At 38.1% G+C, this 19351-nt stretch overlaps 1 protein-coding gene across 1 annotated transcript in view; it reads right to left on the bottom strand.

The window, feature by feature from the left end:
* SH3BP2 (SH3 domain binding protein 2) overlaps positions 1 to 19351 on the bottom strand; it is a 49153-nt gene that overhangs the window by 6219 nt on the left and 23583 nt on the right. The window contains exons 2-11 of the mRNA XM_063457722.1: positions 17169 to 17308; positions 12254 to 12356; positions 9307 to 9424; positions 8154 to 8224; positions 7766 to 7848; positions 7044 to 7103; positions 3230 to 4073; positions 2140 to 2257; positions 1399 to 1454; positions 683 to 761 (exon numbers count right to left, since the gene is read on the bottom strand). Of these exons, the coding sequence (XP_063313792.1) occupies positions 683 to 761; positions 1399 to 1454; positions 2140 to 2257; positions 3230 to 4073; positions 7044 to 7103; positions 7766 to 7848; positions 8154 to 8224; positions 9307 to 9424; positions 12254 to 12356; positions 17169 to 17308 (1672 nt within the window). The remainder of the gene's footprint in view (positions 1 to 682; positions 762 to 1398; positions 1455 to 2139; positions 2258 to 3229; positions 4074 to 7043; positions 7104 to 7765; positions 7849 to 8153; positions 8225 to 9306; positions 9425 to 12253; positions 12357 to 17168; positions 17309 to 19351) is intronic.

A 19351-nucleotide genomic window follows, 5' to 3' on the forward strand; every position in this document is an offset into this window, starting at 1 on the left:
CCTTTATCTCCTGTTTGGTTGCAGGAGTTGCTTCAGGTGTTTGTGAGGCACTCCCTGAGGCTGGTGCTGGGTTCCGAGGGGAAGCTCCCCCTCCCGACCATGAGGGTGAGGAGTCTCTCGAGCAGGAGATTTCCCGCTGGGTTGGGGCCAGCGTTGGAGGCTGTAGCATGAGGCCGATGTCTCTCTGTGTCTTGTTGTCGGTTACCGGCTGCTTTTGGGATTTCCTCCCCATGTCTCCCTCTGTCGGTGTAGTCGGTAGGAGCGTGGACAGGTCGAAGTCACTCCACGTTGGGTACCCCCTTTGGTACGCGAGGGCCTGGTCTCTCACGCGGTAGGCCTTTGGGCCGCGACTGCGGATTTTTTTGCCCGGTGTGCTGAAAAAAGGCATCGGCCGCTGCAGTGTAACGTTCTGCAGACGGAGCTGTCCCCGGTTTCTATTTTGGCGATACGATGCCGCCGTTATTCGCCTTTTAGTGCGGTAAGTCGCTGGAGCGGTGTTCAGGTGCGACCACTCTGTTGCGCTGCTAGGCTCCGCCCCGCAGTGCATCTTTTAAACAAGATTTCTTTGCCTCCCGGGGGGAACGCAGGAAATGACTTTGAAAACAATAACTTTGCACATCTAACAGTGATAGCCAACCCAATATGAAGATACAGCCAATCTCGAGTGCAGCGTGAGTTTTACCTTTCCGGCCTTTGCAGACTTTCTAATACAGAATAGCCCATTCTCGGGACTTCCTCTTTGGCTCACAGCTTTGAACATCCTGGAAAAAAAACAACAATATCCTCATTTATGTCCAACGTGCACAAGCAGCACAATATAATTCCACATGCATGCTGAGTACATGTGCTTCCAGACTAGCAGCGGGGATGTTTTCTCAACCTTTCACATGCTGATATGCATAGTTACAAAGGCAAATGCCTACAGACTTCAGCAAAAAAAAGAAAGGAAATTCATTTAACTAATTTGTGAGCTGATACGAGCTATTTAGACCGGCTACAAAATAACTGAAGCACAGTAGTGTTCCGGGGTAGCCCGATAAAAATAGCCATCAGTTTTATTTAGCACCTTCTCAGTTTTCCCTTTCTCACAGAATCTACTGGACTCTGTGTGGGGAAATGGAGGAGTTTCTATATCCTTCGGAAGATGGAAGGGTGGTATCTCATTGGGGAGAAGCAAAAGTGTAATCTCGGTGGAGAGATCTAAGAATTGTATCTCAATGTGGTATCTATGTGTGTGGATGGAGAGGTAATACCTTTGTGAGAAGATAACATGACAGATCTGTTTACATCTTCCCCCCATACCCGCCCCCCCCACCCCCCGCCACAGACTGGGAGTCACTGGCAAGATTCTATGTCAATCAATATGCAACCAATAAAACCCAGTACGAAATAAAATACCTTTCAATGTCAGCAGATTCAGTGGTATCAATAAATACAGAGGGAGGTAAGGGAACCTGAAAAAAAGATGGCATTTCGATTACTTTATTGTGACAAAGGATGTAAACATTTTATATTTAACCGACGTTAAAGGGACATTCTAAGCACAAAACAACTACATTTTAATGTGAAAAATGCATATATATTTTTTTTACTTTAACAGGGAGCCCAATAATCTAAAAAAAAAAAACATCTAAAAAGAACACTGCGTAAATAATGTGTTTCTTGAAATAATAATCATCAAAAATGTAATCATCGTTATAACCTTATATTATTCTATGCTACACTTTACACTGCTGTACTATACTTGTACACTGTAGTGTACTATACTATACTACACTATATCTATTGTACAATGCTATACTATATTGGATTCTATTGCACTTCCACTATACAATATGATACCATACTTCATGCTAGAGTACAATCTACTACACTGTATCTCATTATAATACACTAGTACACTATAGTATAACAAACTATATTATGCTACAGAACAAAGTAAACATTGTTAGGATATTGGAAACTTGTATAATTTGAAAATCGTCATTACTTGGGTGATTAAAATACATTTCATATGAAGTTGGTTTCCTAATTCTGGTTGAAATTTTCCAGTAATTTTTTATTTGCACTGTTTGGCATGTTTGACATTTAGAATGAGTGTCAAAGTCAGGAATAAAATGACAGACACGGCACCTTTACCTTTTCATAATCGTCCTCACTGTCGCTTTTGTCATCCAACGTATCTTTCCGCTTTGCGGGGATAACTGGAGTTTCCAGTGCAAATGCCCTAAAACTCTGTCCATCCGGTGACGTTCTCCTAAAAAGAGAATGATAACATTTAGATGCACATTTAAGAAAAAAGAAAAAAGGCGTCAGAGTTGTGCTTTGCAAAACAGGATCCCAGGCAAGGATCTTCCTTGTAACTCAACTCCGCTTGTGTGAAGATCATCCCACCCAATTATCATGGATGACTTCTCTCACAATGAGGGGAAAAGAACAAACGTTCTTTGGAATGCAGTAGAATTTTTTTTTTTATATTGACATTACCTAACTGTGAGTCCTGATACAGAGAATAATAAGATGGTCATAATAACATAATACAACAACTTGCACAATAGTTTGGATTGTCCTCTTCTAATCCTATCTTGTTTGCCGAATTCCTCTAAACATTGGGTAATATTGTTGACGTTAGGGTAATGCAAGGCAATTTTTGTGTAGCTCACTTTAATTAACTTATGGAAATGATTTAGACTGGTCTTTGCAATTTCATTAACCCCTTAAGGACACATGACGTGTGTGACACGTCATGATTCCCTTTTATTCCAGAAGTTTGGTCCTTAAGGGGTTAAACTGCTTTCACGTACACATTATATGTTAAAGGTGTAAAAGAATAATACTTGTACATGCCATATAGGAAGTACCAGAGAAAACAAACAAAATCTCAAGGTAAACTTTCTGGTATGAGCCTTATTGAGCATAACGGTCAGAAGAATGTTTTCTTTACAAAGGCACTACATTTAAAAAGGGGGCAGATTTTGAATAAACTGATAAATTAAATAAACAGGTATGGTATTCGTTTTTATAAAGGTTTTTAGAAAAAATAAATATCTCAGCCTTTACACATCATGAGTTAATATTTTTAAAGAAAATCTGATTGATAATAGGCCGTTGCTCTGCCCCCTAGCAAAATCTGAAACTGAATTCCAATGTGATTACTTCAATCATTCTAAACAATGTATTATAATCATTTCTACAGAATTCACTCTCTTTATTTCTGTTTTGTACTTACAATATTGGAGAAGCGGAGGGTCTTTCCACTGCTGCACAATTCTTTCCAGCCATCTGATTCCTGGATATGGGTGGAGGCTTCTGTAGACTTATCTTTAGCAGAGTAGGTTTGGTTCCTTCGATGATAGGGCTGACATTAGGTGATTTCTCAATAGAGTCTAATCTGGGCTTGTTGGGAGGTACTGGAGGACTTGGAGTGGTCATAACATTGTTTGGTTTAAACATAGATGTTTGGTTGTTGGGTTTGCTTGGTGGGACTGGAGGTGGTCTAGTAATTGTTCCTATAGACTTGTCAGTTCCTGGTTTGTTTGTTGGTACTGGAGGTGGTATAGGAGAGCTCATTTTAAACTTATTGTTGAGTTCTTTACTCAAATTGTTAACAACACTCTCACCTGACTGGGGTTTTGTTGCCCTGGTCCCCCTAGGTTCACAGTTTATAATACCTCTTCGTTGAGGTAATGGTTGTAGTAAGGGAGGTGGGAGATTTATACTTGCTTCAGAAACGTTGTGGTTGGGGAGGCAAGTAGATTCCTTTCTTTGACTTGGCACCTCTTTCTCAATCATGTCAGTTGAAATCCTTCGTACGGGTGCAATTGGGGGAGGAGGAGGTGGTGGCTCCCCTTTATTGTGAACTACAGGAAATACAGGTATTGGGGGTGGAGGTGGCTTTGTGCTGGGAAAGTTCTTTCTTGGATTTGTGACATCTAGCTCTTTCAGATCAGGTAAGCTGGCTTTAGTAGAGGAAATAGGAGAAAGGTGCTTAGTGGGTGTTGGAACATCGGATATCCTTCTCTCACTCTGTTTCGTCCGTGGAATTGGTGGTGGGGGATAGGATGGTGCACTAGCTGCATAAGAACAAATAAACAATGAGAGTATTAATAAGACAAACAAAAAAAAATAGCCCATTTGTCATTGTCACTTTAACTCTTATAGCATACATAGTGTTTTAATTACAAAAGTATTACTGTTTAAGCTAACCTAGTCTTTGCTGCAGTTGTAGAGTAAAAGTTGTAGAGTAAAACACTTAGAACCTTAGGCCATTTTTATACTTATCTTGAAGATTCTCTGGATATATTTATGTGCTGGTTTCAAACATTCTAAGGAGATATTTATATATGTTGTTTGAATATTCCAAGGATGTATTTGTAAAACCTTTTTTTAACAATTATATATTTGTGTGTTTGTCTCATATTTATATATGCTATAAATTAATTTGTATGCGTGTCTTGAACAATCTAATGACGTATTTGTGTACTTTTGTTGAACAATCTTATGATATATTTGTACATATTTGTATGTGTTAAATACTGTACCGATGTCTAGTTGTATGATTACTTTTTACAGTTAGTGGATGACCTATTGTGTATGTAGGTGGATGTGCCCCTTCAAAATCTAAAAAGCGCACAAAAGAGTTTCTACAGTGAGTGAGCCAAACTGTGCTTACGATTTCACAATATCTATCCCAATCTCATTCTCCTGTTCACAAATCCCATCCCTGTGTGAGTGTAAAAAATGCAACATGCTAGGGGACAAGGATACACAAGATGACAAGGTATCCTGCATGTGACCATTTGCAACAAAATCCTCAATTTAAAGTAACACTCTGGGCACCATAACAACTTAATAGAAATTAAGTCATAATGGTGCCAGAGGGTCCCTAGCACTTCCTTACCAGTGATATAGAGTCTGCTCTGCAGTGCTGTTTCTATCTGTCCAGATATATATCCACTTTTAGAAATTCTTAGAAAGCAAATCTTTGCACTAATATTCGCATTAGAGCGGTCAGCTGACGTTCTAAGCCAATCATTAACTCTCCATTCATAAAAAAAAGGTAGGCTGTTATAGAGCCCTTTGTGTTCCTTTAATATTTTTGGATGAGCTTTTAAAATGATTTAATATTTTTGGATAAACTTTTAAAGGGACACTATAGTCACCGTAAAAACGTCAGCTTAATGAGGATGTTCAGGTGACAACTATAGCTCCCTGTAGCTTTTCTCATGTAAACACTGTATTTTCTGAGAAAATACAGTGTTTACATTGAAAGCTAGGAACACCTCCAGTTGCAGTCACTCAGAATGCCACCAGAAGGACTTCCGAGTTGATTGAGGCATAAAACTCCTCAATCCACTCAGATCTGCTGTCAGCAGAGCACAGGGCAGCACTGTGTCTCCTCCCTCTGCATGCAGACACTGAACTTTCCTCATAGAGATTCATTGATTCAATTCATTTCTATGAGGAGATGCTGATTGGCCAGGACTGTGTTTGAATCATGCTGGCTCTGCTCCTGATCTGCCTCTTTGTCAGTCTCAGCCAATCCTATGGGGAAGCACTGTGATTGGATCAGGCTACCACTTGTGATGATGTCAGCAGACTGTTTTTTTTTTGTTTAGGCAAACAGCATGCAGAGTTACAGCTTCAGACTTGAATACAGTAAGTGTTTGCTATATTTATGGAGGCATGAGGGGCCCAGGGGGGCTAGATGGTGGTGTTAACACTATAGGGTCAGGAATACATGTTTGTGTTCCTGACCTTATAGTGTTCCTTTAAGATTATATTTATATAATATATAAAAATATATTTTTTTGATAGGATTATTTTTATTTTTTTACGCATGATACATTTTGTGAAAGCTTATCCATAAATATTGAATGATTTGGAACCATTATACAACAATAATAAATCAAGTTCAAAGTCTGCTGAAGACTGTAAAACACAGAAAATAGGATACAAAATAACGCTTAGCTTGTTTTAAATATCTGATATTACTTGCAACATTCAAACTTAAATATAAAATATTGTTCTGTTTCAGCTTAATCTGAACATCTCTTGCTCAGCTGTAGCACCTTATCTCATCTCAGGCAAGAAGGGAAGTCATTTATCAAAGGAGCTAACTCTGCACGGAAATCCTGACTTGTCACTTGCTGTAGGGAGTCATGTTTAGTTATTCCACAGAAAATGAGGTAGGTAGCCATACATTATAGACTTACTATCAGAAAATGTTTTTCTTTAAATTGCCTGAACTGCTACAGAATGTATGAATTAATTTGTTTAAAAGCATCTTTCCTGTTACATTAAAGAACCACTATAGTGCCAGGAAAACAAACTAGTTTTCCTGGCACTATATAGTCCTTAGGTCCCCCCCACCCTCAGGGCCTTCCTCCAGCTGGGCTGAAGGGGTTAAAACCCCTTACCTTTATCCAGCGCCAGGTTCCCTCGGCGCTGGTGACATCTCCTCCCCCTCCGACGTCAGCTTCCGAGTGGAGCCGAATGTGCATGCGCGGCCAGAGGCACACGTGCATTCAAACCGCCCATAGGAAAGCATTTCTGAATGCTTTCCTATGGACGTTCTGCGTGCTCAATGCGATTTTCGTATCCAAAGCGCCTCTAGCGGCTGTCAGGAAGACAGCCACTAGAGGCTGGATTAACCCTCGGTGTAAACATAGCAGTTTCTCTGAAACTGCTATGTTTACAGCTGCAGGGTTAAAACCTGAGGGACCTGACACCCAGACCACTTCGTTGAGCTGAAGTGGTCTGGGTTACTATAGTGTCCCTTTAAATGAACTTAATGATTTTGGTGAATTTGTATTCTGTAACAAAAGGTCACTAAATTACAAAGATTTCTGGAAATCGTTGGCTCATCTAGTGTGACTCATTAATCATTATTTCATATCACTGGTCTGTCAAAAAAGGCCACAAACAAAATCTTTGTTTATAACTCTATTTAACCAGAGTGTGAAGTTTACCAAACCCACTCTAGGGAATAGTGTAACAATACTGATGTGTGCTATATTATGCTCAGTATATGTTTTACAAACCTTCTGCTCCATCGGGTAGCTCATAATCTTCATCATCTTCATCATCATCTTGCCAACTATCTAAATATAAAGAGAAAAGTCTCAATTTTCGGCTTCTATTCCCTAATGATAATAAGCAAAGCATTTAAAAAATATTCCTAGAAGTATTCTATTCTATTCATATATATTACCTAGATAGAATCTAATATTTCATATACTATGCTATTAATTTGGATACATTTAATCCAATAAATTGGAGAATTATTAATACTTCCATCAGCCTGGTTTGAGAAAAATCCCAACTCCAACACCAATTAACTAGTTTAACTGCTCTACAGAAAAGCGTTTCTTGTGTTTAGGTAACCTTTGGGGTGTTTCTAGTAGGACAATAGGAACTTTAGTGAAAGTTTCAATTATATTTAAGAAGCAGTTGTCCAAAGAATAATATTAAGAGTACACAGAAGAAAAGTATACAATACCCAACATGCTAAGATGTCATGAAAAACCAGCACATATAAATATATAAAGCATATAAATATACAATTGAGGCAGGTAATTGGGTATAACCGGTAATTTAGGAATTGTGAATGAAATGTTTCCAGCCTGGCACACACTAAGTCACAATCTTACCAATCATTCCATGAATGGAAGAACTAAAATCGAAGTTAATCAATAAAACAAATTGCCCACATTATCACACAAGATTTTAAAGCAAATTAAATTTATATTTTTGAATTTCTTACCATCTGCTGGATTGTGTGTATATTTAATATTCACAGGACGTTCCACTGAATCATAGAAGCTGTCGGTTTCTGACTCTTCATCACTAAAAAAAAAAAAAATAACAAAAATCAATTATACTATAGTTGACACTTTTCTCTGCCTAAACCCTACAAGTCCATGCAAAACCGTCCTATGATCTACCTTCAATCCATCCATTTGTTCCATCCTCCATCCATTTAAAATAAAGGCCAAAATGTAAAAGAATAAAAATCTATTTCAACTCAAAATCAAGACGTTTGTTTCTCTAACTTAACTGTATTTGTTTTCCTTTTGCAAGTCAGTTAGCAATCATCTAAAACAGATTTTCGAAATGAAACACTTTATTTTGCTTTTTTTGTCATAAAGTACCTTAAATCTGTGACTGTCTCCTTTTTCTCATGGTAGCGGTCAATTTCTTTCCTAAGCGATAACATCCATTTCTGAATAGGAACACGTTACGGACACATTATAAGATGCATTGGATTTGTTACAGAAGTAAAAATGTATCATTGTAATACAATCTGGCGTTATAGAATAGAATAAACCACACTGGCCTGCATATCACGAAGAAGCATTCTTAAGAAGTGGCTTTTTTTTACACTGTTGAAAGTGGGTCATGCTAACCGCACCTACTAAAGGTATTAAAGCAAAATAATAAAAATCTCTCAGCTAGCTGACAATAGAGCAGTTACAGTCTCCCGTCAGCTATACCTAAATATAAGTAAAAACAAGAACGCAGGTGTGAAAAAAAAAATCACATTAAAATATGTGTATTAAAAAGAAAATTAAAATAATGTTTTTAATACGATGGTTTTCTTTTCTGGCAGTTAATTATTTCCAATGTCAATTTGTGATCCTAGTTTAGGATTTCTAACTAGCTATCAGGGCAGGCAAGGTGTTAATACAAATAATTAAACAATACTCAATGTTACACATTGACCCACTAGATTTTTTTAAACTTAGTTGCAGACTAGAGCCAAGATTGGTAACTCGGAATGTGATTGATTTTGTGAAACTACAAATTGTCATTGGCATTCCACGTATTCCGGGAGTTTGAGTCTCTCACCCACTACAGATCTGCAAAATGCACCTCCTTTGATATAGTTTTCTGCTCTATGTCCAACAGGAGGCGCTGTATAGTATTCAAATTGTGCCCTGCTGATTGGTATGAGTGGCACTGACCATAAAATACCACTTCTTCACAGTTAGGTAAGCAATGGCTTTATGTTTGCACATTCTTAAAATGGAAATGTTTAACGCCTGCTTACTGTGCCTAGAGACGTTATCAACCATATCTCGCCAATGAGGCCAATAAGAATTAAAAAATGGTTGTTGCTGGATCTTAATTTATCAACAGGCCTGTGGGTCTGATGTTCTAATATTTCGGTTCCCAGTGGCATGGCACACATGTGATAAAACTAATGTAAGACTTCCTGGATAAATGACTACCTGATCAGGTTTTGTCCTTTCTCAGTGATTGTCTCTTACTCTGCGGGTTTGCATCGTGAAACAAATACTGTACCTTTCTCTCGTCCTCCGATGCTGCTGAAAAGTACCACGTCCGATGCTTCTTACTGATGTGAACCATTTTGAAGGGAAACACGTTGCTTGATGTGGTTTCTTCCGCTGCTCTCATTACCCTGGTAAAACAGACAGTGGAGAATATGACAGAATGCTCATCGCTAATCTGTCTCGCCATCAATTTCAAAATACATCTTATGGTCAGGAAGTTATACTTTTAGTGCAATCTTCACAATGTTTTCTGAAGAGTGAAACAGTTCATCAACAAGGGTCATAATAAAAAATTAAATGAGCAGATATTTCTATTACAGCTGGGAAATCTGGCACTCAGTATTTTGGGTTTAAGGGAACACTCCGAGCATCATAACTACTACAGTCCGTTGTTTTCTTTATGATGTTTGGGGTGTTCCTTTAACCTTGTGCCCGTGGGTCTCACGGAAAAGAGTCAAGGTTTGTGTATGAGCCAAGAGCCATATAGCTGAGCTGATATCTAATCTGATATCAGGCTAATGCAATTCTCAATATTAAAACAGACATCAAAGGTGACAAAAATTGATGTACTCCTTTAAACGTTTGGGTCTTTAACTTTTTTTTTTTTTTTATGGGAAGTCAGGGATTTGATAGTGGTAGTTTAGTTGAGATTTGACTAATGCATACGTAGGCCTTGCTTTAATATTGTTTGGATGAGCTTGTCAATTGGTTTATTATTTTTGGATGAACTTTTAAAACAATTTAATATCTTGAAAAATATTTTTATATTTGGATATAATTTTGATATTTTTTTTTATATATACATGATATATAGTTTTATATTTTATTATTTAAAAAAAAAATATTTACATTATTAAAAAGCTTATCAAAAAATATTAAATCATGACCTTAATTAGGTTACATGGGTTCATAAATGTCTCAGACATTCGGGAGTTCTGAGACGATTTTTTTTTATTTTTTATTAATTCTTTATTTTTTTTTATGTGCAAGAGATAACAAGCATACTTGTAATACCACAACGGCAGTTACAGGCTATTTGAATACATAGTTAAACAGTTACGTGGCATTTAAAGAAAAGGCCCAATTTTATAGAGTCTATAATGCAAGCTGAATATAAGCTAAATAAGTAAGTCCAATGTGGTGGGTCACGTTAAGGACCGCAAGCTTGAGACATTAAACATATGCTGCTTCTTGGATATGTAAGAGTTGGTTTTACAAGGAGGTCAGGTTCGCTTAATTATACAGGAATAAACAATGAGAACATATTGAACAGAAACTTGGTATGAGTAAGCAGTCTAGCTATACTATTCCTTAGGCTCAGATAAATGGACATGTCACATTTTATTTTAACTGTTGCTGCTGGGATCTTTTTTTTTTTAACCTTAAGTTCTGTTTTTTTAGAAGAAATGGATGTTTTTTCATGTACTGTGGTTACAAGCTGGTCTGTGGCTCGGAACCTGTGGTTGGTGGAACTCCTATGTAAGTTGGGGGATACCTAATTATCTTGGCAAGTTATGTTTGTATTTATTATATTATTTTTGTGTTATATATTTAATTATGCATAGTATACATATTTATTTGGAAGGTAGATAATCTTCTATTTCAATTAAGCTTAATGAAGCTTAGTGAATTCTACACAACAAATTAAAGTGTTAATTTTATTCAGTAGATTTACCTTAAATAAGACTATACTTTCACACCTATAGGTACTTAAAAACAACCCTGGGAGAAATAAATAATAAACATGGCCAATTTTACTTTGCTCATATTCTCTTCCCTTCTTTTTCCCTACTTTTTTTTTTTATTTAATTGCTTTTCTCTTAAAGGGACACAATAGTCACCTAAACAGCTTTAGCTTAATGAAGCAGTTTTAGTGTGTAGATCATGCCTCTCAGGTTTTACTGTTCAATTCATTGCCATTTAGGAGTTAAATCACTTGGTTTCTGTTTATGCAGCCCTAACCAACCTCCCCTGGCTCTGATTGACACAGCCTGCATGATAAAAAAATGGTTTCACTTGCACTCAGATGTAATTTACCTTAAACAATTTTATTTATTGCTTTGTAAATTGTACTTTAATCACACACAGGAGGCTTGCAGGGTGTAGCAAGCTATTAGGGGATAAGAAAATCTAAATTAAACAGAACTTGCAAAAAAGAAAGGATAAACTTTAGATAACTCTTTACAGGAAGTGTTTAGGAAGGTTGTGCAAGTCACATGCAGGGGTGTGTGTCTAGGATTCATGAAGAAAGTGATTTACTCCTAAATGGCTAAATGAGAAATGAGCAGTGAGGCTCCAGGGGCATGTTCTATACACCAAACCTGCTTCATTAAGCTAAAGTTGTTTTGGTGACTATAGTGTCCCTTTAAAGATAAACAATTTAACTTCATATCTTATACTGCTATGAATGACAATTTTATAACACTTCTAGATATAATAAATACACTTACCAAACTATCATGCTGAGACTATTTCGTCCACCACCTCTTTGACTTAACCCCTTAAGGACACATGACATGTGTGACATGTCATGATTCCCTTTTATTCCAGAAGTTTGGTCCTTAAGGGGTTAAACAAGCACAATGTGCACATTTTATTGACAAGCAAACCCTTTTTATCACACGTAGACTCATTCTATCTATTGACTAAATAGACTGGAACGTACTTAGTAAATACAGTTTAGAGCTGTGCACAGGAAGTGTTGAACATAAGTGACCACAGGAAGAACTCTTCCTCCCACAAACCATCACTATTTAATTTATTTTCTTATTTTAGCTTATGATATCTGTATACATCATTAAAAAAAACATGCATATATTTATTTAATAATTAAGAATGTCATGATTGTATAGCAGCGTCTCCATGACGATACAATGACAATGATAAGACTGTCGTTATTATGGGTCTATATGACATAGTGGCAGAGCGGATTGTCACATATTAGAATGTCCACCCACCTGTTGTAGCCATTTAGAGAGAAGGCTCCTTGTGATGATGCAGAGGTGCTTGTTTTGAAGTAATACACACAACCCTTGTGTATAATCACATATCTCAGCGGCCCTGAAGGAGAGGAATGCAGGCTGGTTGGAAGAGTTGATTTTTGCAGAAACAATTACAAAGATCTGTTTTCTGAATAGTAACAAACACTTTGCAAGTGATGTTGGTCAAAATAGAGGAATTGTCATTTGTGAGATTTTAGCACGGCCGAATAAAGAACTAAAAGTTAAAGAACATTCTAAGCACCGCACTCCCAATGACTTGCTGTATCAGCTATAAAACAGAAGTATCATCTTAGCTGTATCAGTTATGGTGTAAAGAGTCATTGGGCGGTATTTACTGTCAAACTGTTTTTGAGTTTTTACACATTAAAAACTGGACTCTCCTGTCACTGAGTTCTGAGCATTGATGTGATAATACGAATGTTCTACTTTCCCATTTTTTAAATCAAAATATGTCCAATCTTGGCTGTTAATGACTGGCAATGAGATCTGGGGCAGCGTAACACATGCCTGAGGGGCCGAATTTGGGTACCTGAAGCTATAAATGTTTTGTCAAAGTGCTTGAAAACTGGAACATGACACCCAGAGACTCTTTGCACCATAACCGCTACAATAAACTATAGCGGTTATTGTGCTTAAATTGCTCCTTTAACAGTGTTTTCATGGATTTTTTTTTAATAATGCTCTGGTATTTTTTTTATTTTTTTTTTTATTTACCTGTATGACAGATTATCAAGGCACACTAAGACATATAAAGTAAATGAAGGTAAGCAAAATTCACGCTTACCCCTTTATTACATAGCACCCCAGTAAATATTTCAAATGTAAAAGAAAAAGTGTGGTTATTAGCAAAAACCTAAATCTATAGAAGTTGTATTACCACTTAGTAGTCTTAAACAATGTATTGCAATGTATTACAGCAAATACCTACAGGTCATAAAAGTGATGTACAAAATAAACAGCATTTCTGTGTCATACAGTATATACTACACGTTCAGTTAAGCAACGTTTACAGTATAAGGGATGAAACTTGAAAAATTCATTTTTTTTGTTTACGATAATTTACTATTATTTCTAAGGGTATAAAAAAAGAACTCTAGTGCATTACCAGGTACATAATAAAATCAAACAGTAAACATTCAGTTTGCCTCTATTTTAAGTTTGTCTTGGAGTTTAGATGTTATTTACCCAATTTAATGGTATTCATTCCATTGACTTTGGAAGGATTTACGGTTGAGTTGGCCTGAATAGGTTTCAAACCTGTGACTCTGAGAAAGTGTAGTTGGAGACCTCACCAGCTTAAAGAGTTAGGCCAGTTTAAATTTTGCTTTAGGCAGTTCCTTCTATACCAGTAAGAGTTTGCGTCACCCAGAACATCTCATTCTGGTCATTTTGAAGTGATCTTATCCCATAATCCTCTGTATAGCGAATTATGGAATAAGTCATTTGTCCCAAAGAGAAATTCTAATAATCACATAGACTGATTTAAAACACTCAGTACAATGATATCAGAAATACAACAGGTCCAGGTCCAGTATACTTAAAACTGCATTGTTTAACCCTCTTAAGAATCAGATAATTCTGGTTTAGAATCACAAATGGCCAAAAGCCCATCTGTTGATAGTACTGAGTACCAGCACAGGGTAACCGAATGAGATTGTACTTTGGAGCAATGACATTCGCAGGAATGCATGACTCACATATAGTATTAAGGAACTTATCTGTCAAAACAAGGTAAAAACATAACTAAAAAGAGAGAGAGAGAATTTGTGTTGTGCAAACTGTGCAAAAACCCATCCTTGACATTTATGTCTCAGCCGAGACTGACCACATATACATGCGGTTTTCACATGTCAGAAGATGTTCTTTAATGACCTCCCTTACTGGCAGTCCCCTAACCACCAGTAGATATGTTCCTATCAGTGAAACGCTTCTTACTTTTCTATGCAGTGTCTACAAAAAAGTCTATACAGGATTACCTAGGGTATTCCATCCAAGGTCTCTTTCATTCTATGACAGACAGGAGGCACATAGCATCGCTCACTGAGTGGTAGCACTGAATCACATGTCTCAGGGTTAAATATCCACAGTGTCAATGGGGGTGACCATATATCAGACAGATCCTTTGTCATGCTCATATGCCAGGTGTTGCACAGGGTTTGTCTATTTGTTTTTGTTTTAAGTTTTTTAGTGGATATTACGGAAAGCGTTTGTCTCAAACATGAAAAAAACAAGACTGAAGAACTGAGCGACAGCAATAACTGTACTTACACATCAGCCCCAATACATAGCTCCAAAAAATACCTGCACACTGGAGGTTTTAAATAAATAAATAACTGGAGTTTTTTAGCACATCTTCAATGGCCATTAAAGTGTAAGCTCATCTGCCACGTCACGGCAAAACCTCTTAGCCGAGTCTTATCAATTCACCTTGCTTCTAAAAAAAAAATCTACTATAGTAGTTGCTGCTGCCCAGGAATAGTGGGAGTTTGAGCGCAGGGCTTAATTTTGTATGTTTGTATTTGCTTTTGTATTACACAGCCATGTTACAGTGCTGCCCCCCACCCCATGTGTTCCCTGTTAAAGGTTAATACGGTAAGTGTTATCCTGAAAGCTGAAAGAGAAAGGTGAATTGTTAGTGTAGGATTCGCCTAAGAGGTTTGCCTTGATGTGGCAGGTGGGCTGACACTTTAATGGCCATTGGAGTGATAGTAAAAACCTCCAGTAATTTAAATATACATAGGGATTTGGGATAGTGTGCAGGTAACTTTTTGGAGTTTTCAGACACCAAAAGTGTGAGATCAAGAAAGTATTTCTTATTCCTTTCCTGCCTGGCACTGAAAGGGTTACACTCTTATACTGCAATATGAGTGCTTGTTTAACTCTGATAATCAGGACAGAGATATTAAAGATTGCTCTGCACTCCATGAGTTAATGTTTTTACACAAGGAAGTATTTGTCCATGTTGATTTTAAACCAGGTCCCAGTGCACAAAATTCAAGGTCATCTCTGATTAAGCAAGGTTTGTCCAGTTACAATAATAGCAAAATCATCCATTAACTTGTTGGAGCCGGGGAATCCTTAAATAACTTAAAAACACAGCATGGTGTCTGAACTTTGCACAAACTGCTCCATCAACAACACAAGTTACTGCCAGATAAGTCTTACAATGTAGCCCTAAGCAGCAGCTATTTACTCAGCTGAGCAAGATTACAGGGGATCTGTCATGGGGATTGCTTCGCATTATCAATACCTGGGGAATCCATGTGGGCAGTCAAGAAACCTTTCCTATGTCTGTTCTCACCCCTTGGTTTACAGGGGTATTGTTCTGCTTTTTTATTTTTTTTTCTCATTTTTTTTCCCTCACCCAGGCATGATTACACAGTCGGAGAAACGAGGATGCCTAAAGAGGAAACTGTTTTGTGTAGAGTTAGGGCTCCTTATTAAAGGGACACTATAGTCACCTGAACAACTACAGCTTAATGTATTTGTTCAGGTGAGATCTATAGCTCCCTGCAGGCAATCTAATGTAAACACTGTATTTTCAGAGAAAATACAGTGTTTACATTGATTGATAGGAATACCTCCAGTGGCCGTCACTCAGACGGCCACTAGAGGCACTTCATATCATGCAGGGCCCTAAAAAGGCCCTGTACACGTCAGACGTTTGAAAATACGTCTGACGTGTGCTGGAGAGAGAAGGCACTGTGTGCGCGCCTTCTCTCTCCAGCCTGTCAGAGAGGAGAGGGGGCGGGCAAAGACCGCGAGCTGAGCTGTCAGTCAGCTCAGCTCGCGGCCGCTCACACCGCGCGCATGCGCGGTAGTGCACTGAGGACTTCAGGGGGCGGCATGAATGCCGCCCTCTGAAGTCTGTGCGCATGTGCGGCGAAGCCGCGCATGCGCACAAGGGAGCAATGACGCTTCCAAATGGAAGCGTCTGATTGCTCCCTGCTCACGCCCGCCTATTTTGTCATTTTGACGAAATAGGGGGCGCGGCTTCACGAGGCTCCCGGCGCTGGAACCAGGTGAGTAAACAGGGGCTGCCTGGAGAGTCCCTTTAAGCTACATTGCCTGGATTAAACACAAAATCCTCGATGGGAGGCAAGGTACAAAGGGATTAAAAAGAGGCTTGTCATGTGAGCTCATGTTACATATTGCATTTACAAGAATGTTCTCTTAAATATTGGCTTCTGCGCAAGCCCGACAGTTGTATTGTACTTGCTATACCTATCGTATGAAAAATAAAGAATTTAAAAAGAAAAAAAAACCTTTCCATTTTCTACCTTACTTTTTCCCATTGCAGGGACCACGACGAAAATCATAAAAAAAAGCACAACTTGCGCACACTAACAGCCATACTCTGCACATGGGTGAGCTTGATTGACAGGCCACTGATGTGTCAGCTCAGACAAGATGTATGCCATATTGACCGCTATATCTCTGGTAGCCATGTTGGCTCACACCCACGCTCCTCAATGCTCTCGTAGCCTGTTTACATCCTTTTGATTTCGTGCGTGGCATTCCACAACATCACACAGGTCAAACAACCATTACAACTTCACTGCACAGAAGCATACTGGGAGAGAGTCAGCAATGTGCCGAAATATAATTGTAGTATACTTTGGTGAGACGGAAATAGTATTCAGCCTGCTAGAAATATATTGTTAAATTGATTTATATAAGAATAATGTAAGGTCATGTCAATTTCTATCCATAATGAACAATGAAAGCAGTTTGCCAACATATTCTAGTTACAGCACAGACGGGTCCCCCCAGTATAAAGTAACGTGTCATACTGATACATTAAACATGCACGCTTAGCATGCGCTATGTAACACTCTACATGTATTTACTGTTAAAACACCAAACTTACATTTTAAGAGCTGAAAGTGTTTTCCTCCCCTTTTGTGCAGGTACCCTGCGTTTGTGACTCCGCCAGGCATTGTCAGTAGATTCTGGGCACCAATGGCCTTCATTGGCGTGGGCCAGCTGGGCTCCCCTGTAGCCATTATTCTGCAAGAAAATATATATGTTATTAAATGCAAATGTGGCAATTCACTATAGTGTGAACTGTCAGGAATTCCTCAAAGAATTGCCCATTTAAGGACAAAATAACTGATCCAGAAACAGGGCGACTTGAGAGGTTTTTCCAGTTTGGTTATATTGACGTACAATTTCCACTTCCCAAAATATTCACATTTTAATAGATAACCCTAGTGCATAATGTGATACATATAAACACGCAATAGTAACACAATATTACTGTTACAATACAGAATTCAATATCACCATTATATTATAGAAACAGTATCAGTGTTATGATATAGTAACATAATATCACATGCTATAAAATAGTAATGTAATATCACTGGAAACACTGTATCACTGTTAGGGTTATAGTAACACAGTAATAGAGCACTCTAATAGAATTGATGATACATAAGGATTCACTCGTTTGTAAAATAAGCACAATTCAGATGTATTTCAGAGAAAACATATCTGATACCAGTAAAAGCAAACAGAGGATAACAGCCATAGAGGTATACACCCCAAACATTTTGTTTGTTATGGGGAAATGTTTCTTTAAGCGAAGACAGACAGCAGCCAGACAAAACAAGTTGATTAAGATACTCGTGCGCTGCGGGACACATCGCACTGTAAGGTATCAGACCTTAGTGCTTAGTTATCAAGAGAGCTGTCCTGTCATGAGCAGTAATACTGAGATATTATTTTGGGTGTCCCTCACCATACCTCCCGACTGCCCCAGTTTCAGTGGAGCCCAGTTTTGGGCTCCTGTTCTGCTATCCTGTGTTTTCCCCTGTGCTGGGTAAATTCAGGGCATTAAACCCATCTATAGTGTGCTTCAGAAGTGCTCGCTGCACATAGTTTGCCCTAAATGCACTGTCCGTCAGCCTGCAAGCTGACACTCTCCTTACAGGGTGGGTGCACCAATCGTCACCAAGCAATCCTTGCCTGCCCACCTGTCTGTCCCAGATCCGAACCTCCCATGTTGGAGGTATATGGCACTAAGACAAGAATTGTGTAATATTATTAGTTTTAAAGAGCCATCAAATTTCACAGCACTGTACAATGGGTAAAAATAAGAGACATGTATTTACAACAAGACAAGTGGCATGCACAGGAACAGAGGTTGCTGAGGGCCTTGCTCACACAAGCTTACATTCTAGAGGGAGTGGGGTAAAGTGTTCTGTTGTAGTTCTAACAAGGCGATTACAATTTATAGGCCAGAATAGCTAAGGTTGAGAAATTATCCTGTTTGGCTTTTTTTTGCCCAGAAAATTAGCAGTTTCATTTTTAGTGATTCACAATTGATCTGATAATGGTACTTATCTAATCTTACAGTCTCTGCTTTATTTCCAGATCCCCCTTCATATAATACAACATGAAGCAGATACATCCACTCGTTACTTGTTTTTGGTAACACATATTTGATTAATCCTTTATCCTATGTCCAGTGTGGATATATGTTTTTTTAGTCACGATGGAATGTGTTTTGTACAGAGAACGACGTTCCGGACATAGGCCAGCATGTGTATGTGTGTGTGTGTAGAATTCTAATCGTACAATCAGCACATTATTCAGGAATTACTCTTAGAGCACTCTCATTATCTTTTTCAATATGTTCTATAGATTCTAGCATGCTTCTGGCTGTATTTATTACACGGAGAAGAGACTACTGTCACTAGTAGCTTATACTGTTCATTGAAACCTCAACCCATAATTATGTTTAAAACTGAACGCTGCTTGAACTCATGACTTCAGGTTCCCACAAAGCGGGATTATCTACCAGAGTATAAATAGGCTGCTGTGAAGAAAGGAACGGAGAATGGTTCAATTTCCATTCCGTGATAGCAGATGTTACCAACCCCATCATTTTATTTAATTTGAACACGAATCAAAGTGGTTACTGTAATCTTGATGAATAAGAAGCTGCTTAAAAAGCCGCATTCTAGTACCAATAAAACACATAAAAAATCCATTGTGTTCAACATGTGGCCTGGGGGGATTTTGATAGACGGTTTTGCATTAAGAATT

The sequence above is a fragment of the Pelobates fuscus genome, chromosome 6 (genome assembly GCF_036172605.1).
Source record: "Pelobates fuscus isolate aPelFus1 chromosome 6, aPelFus1.pri, whole genome shotgun sequence".
Classification (NCBI taxonomy): Eukaryota; Metazoa; Chordata; class Amphibia; order Anura; family Pelobatidae; genus Pelobates; species Pelobates fuscus.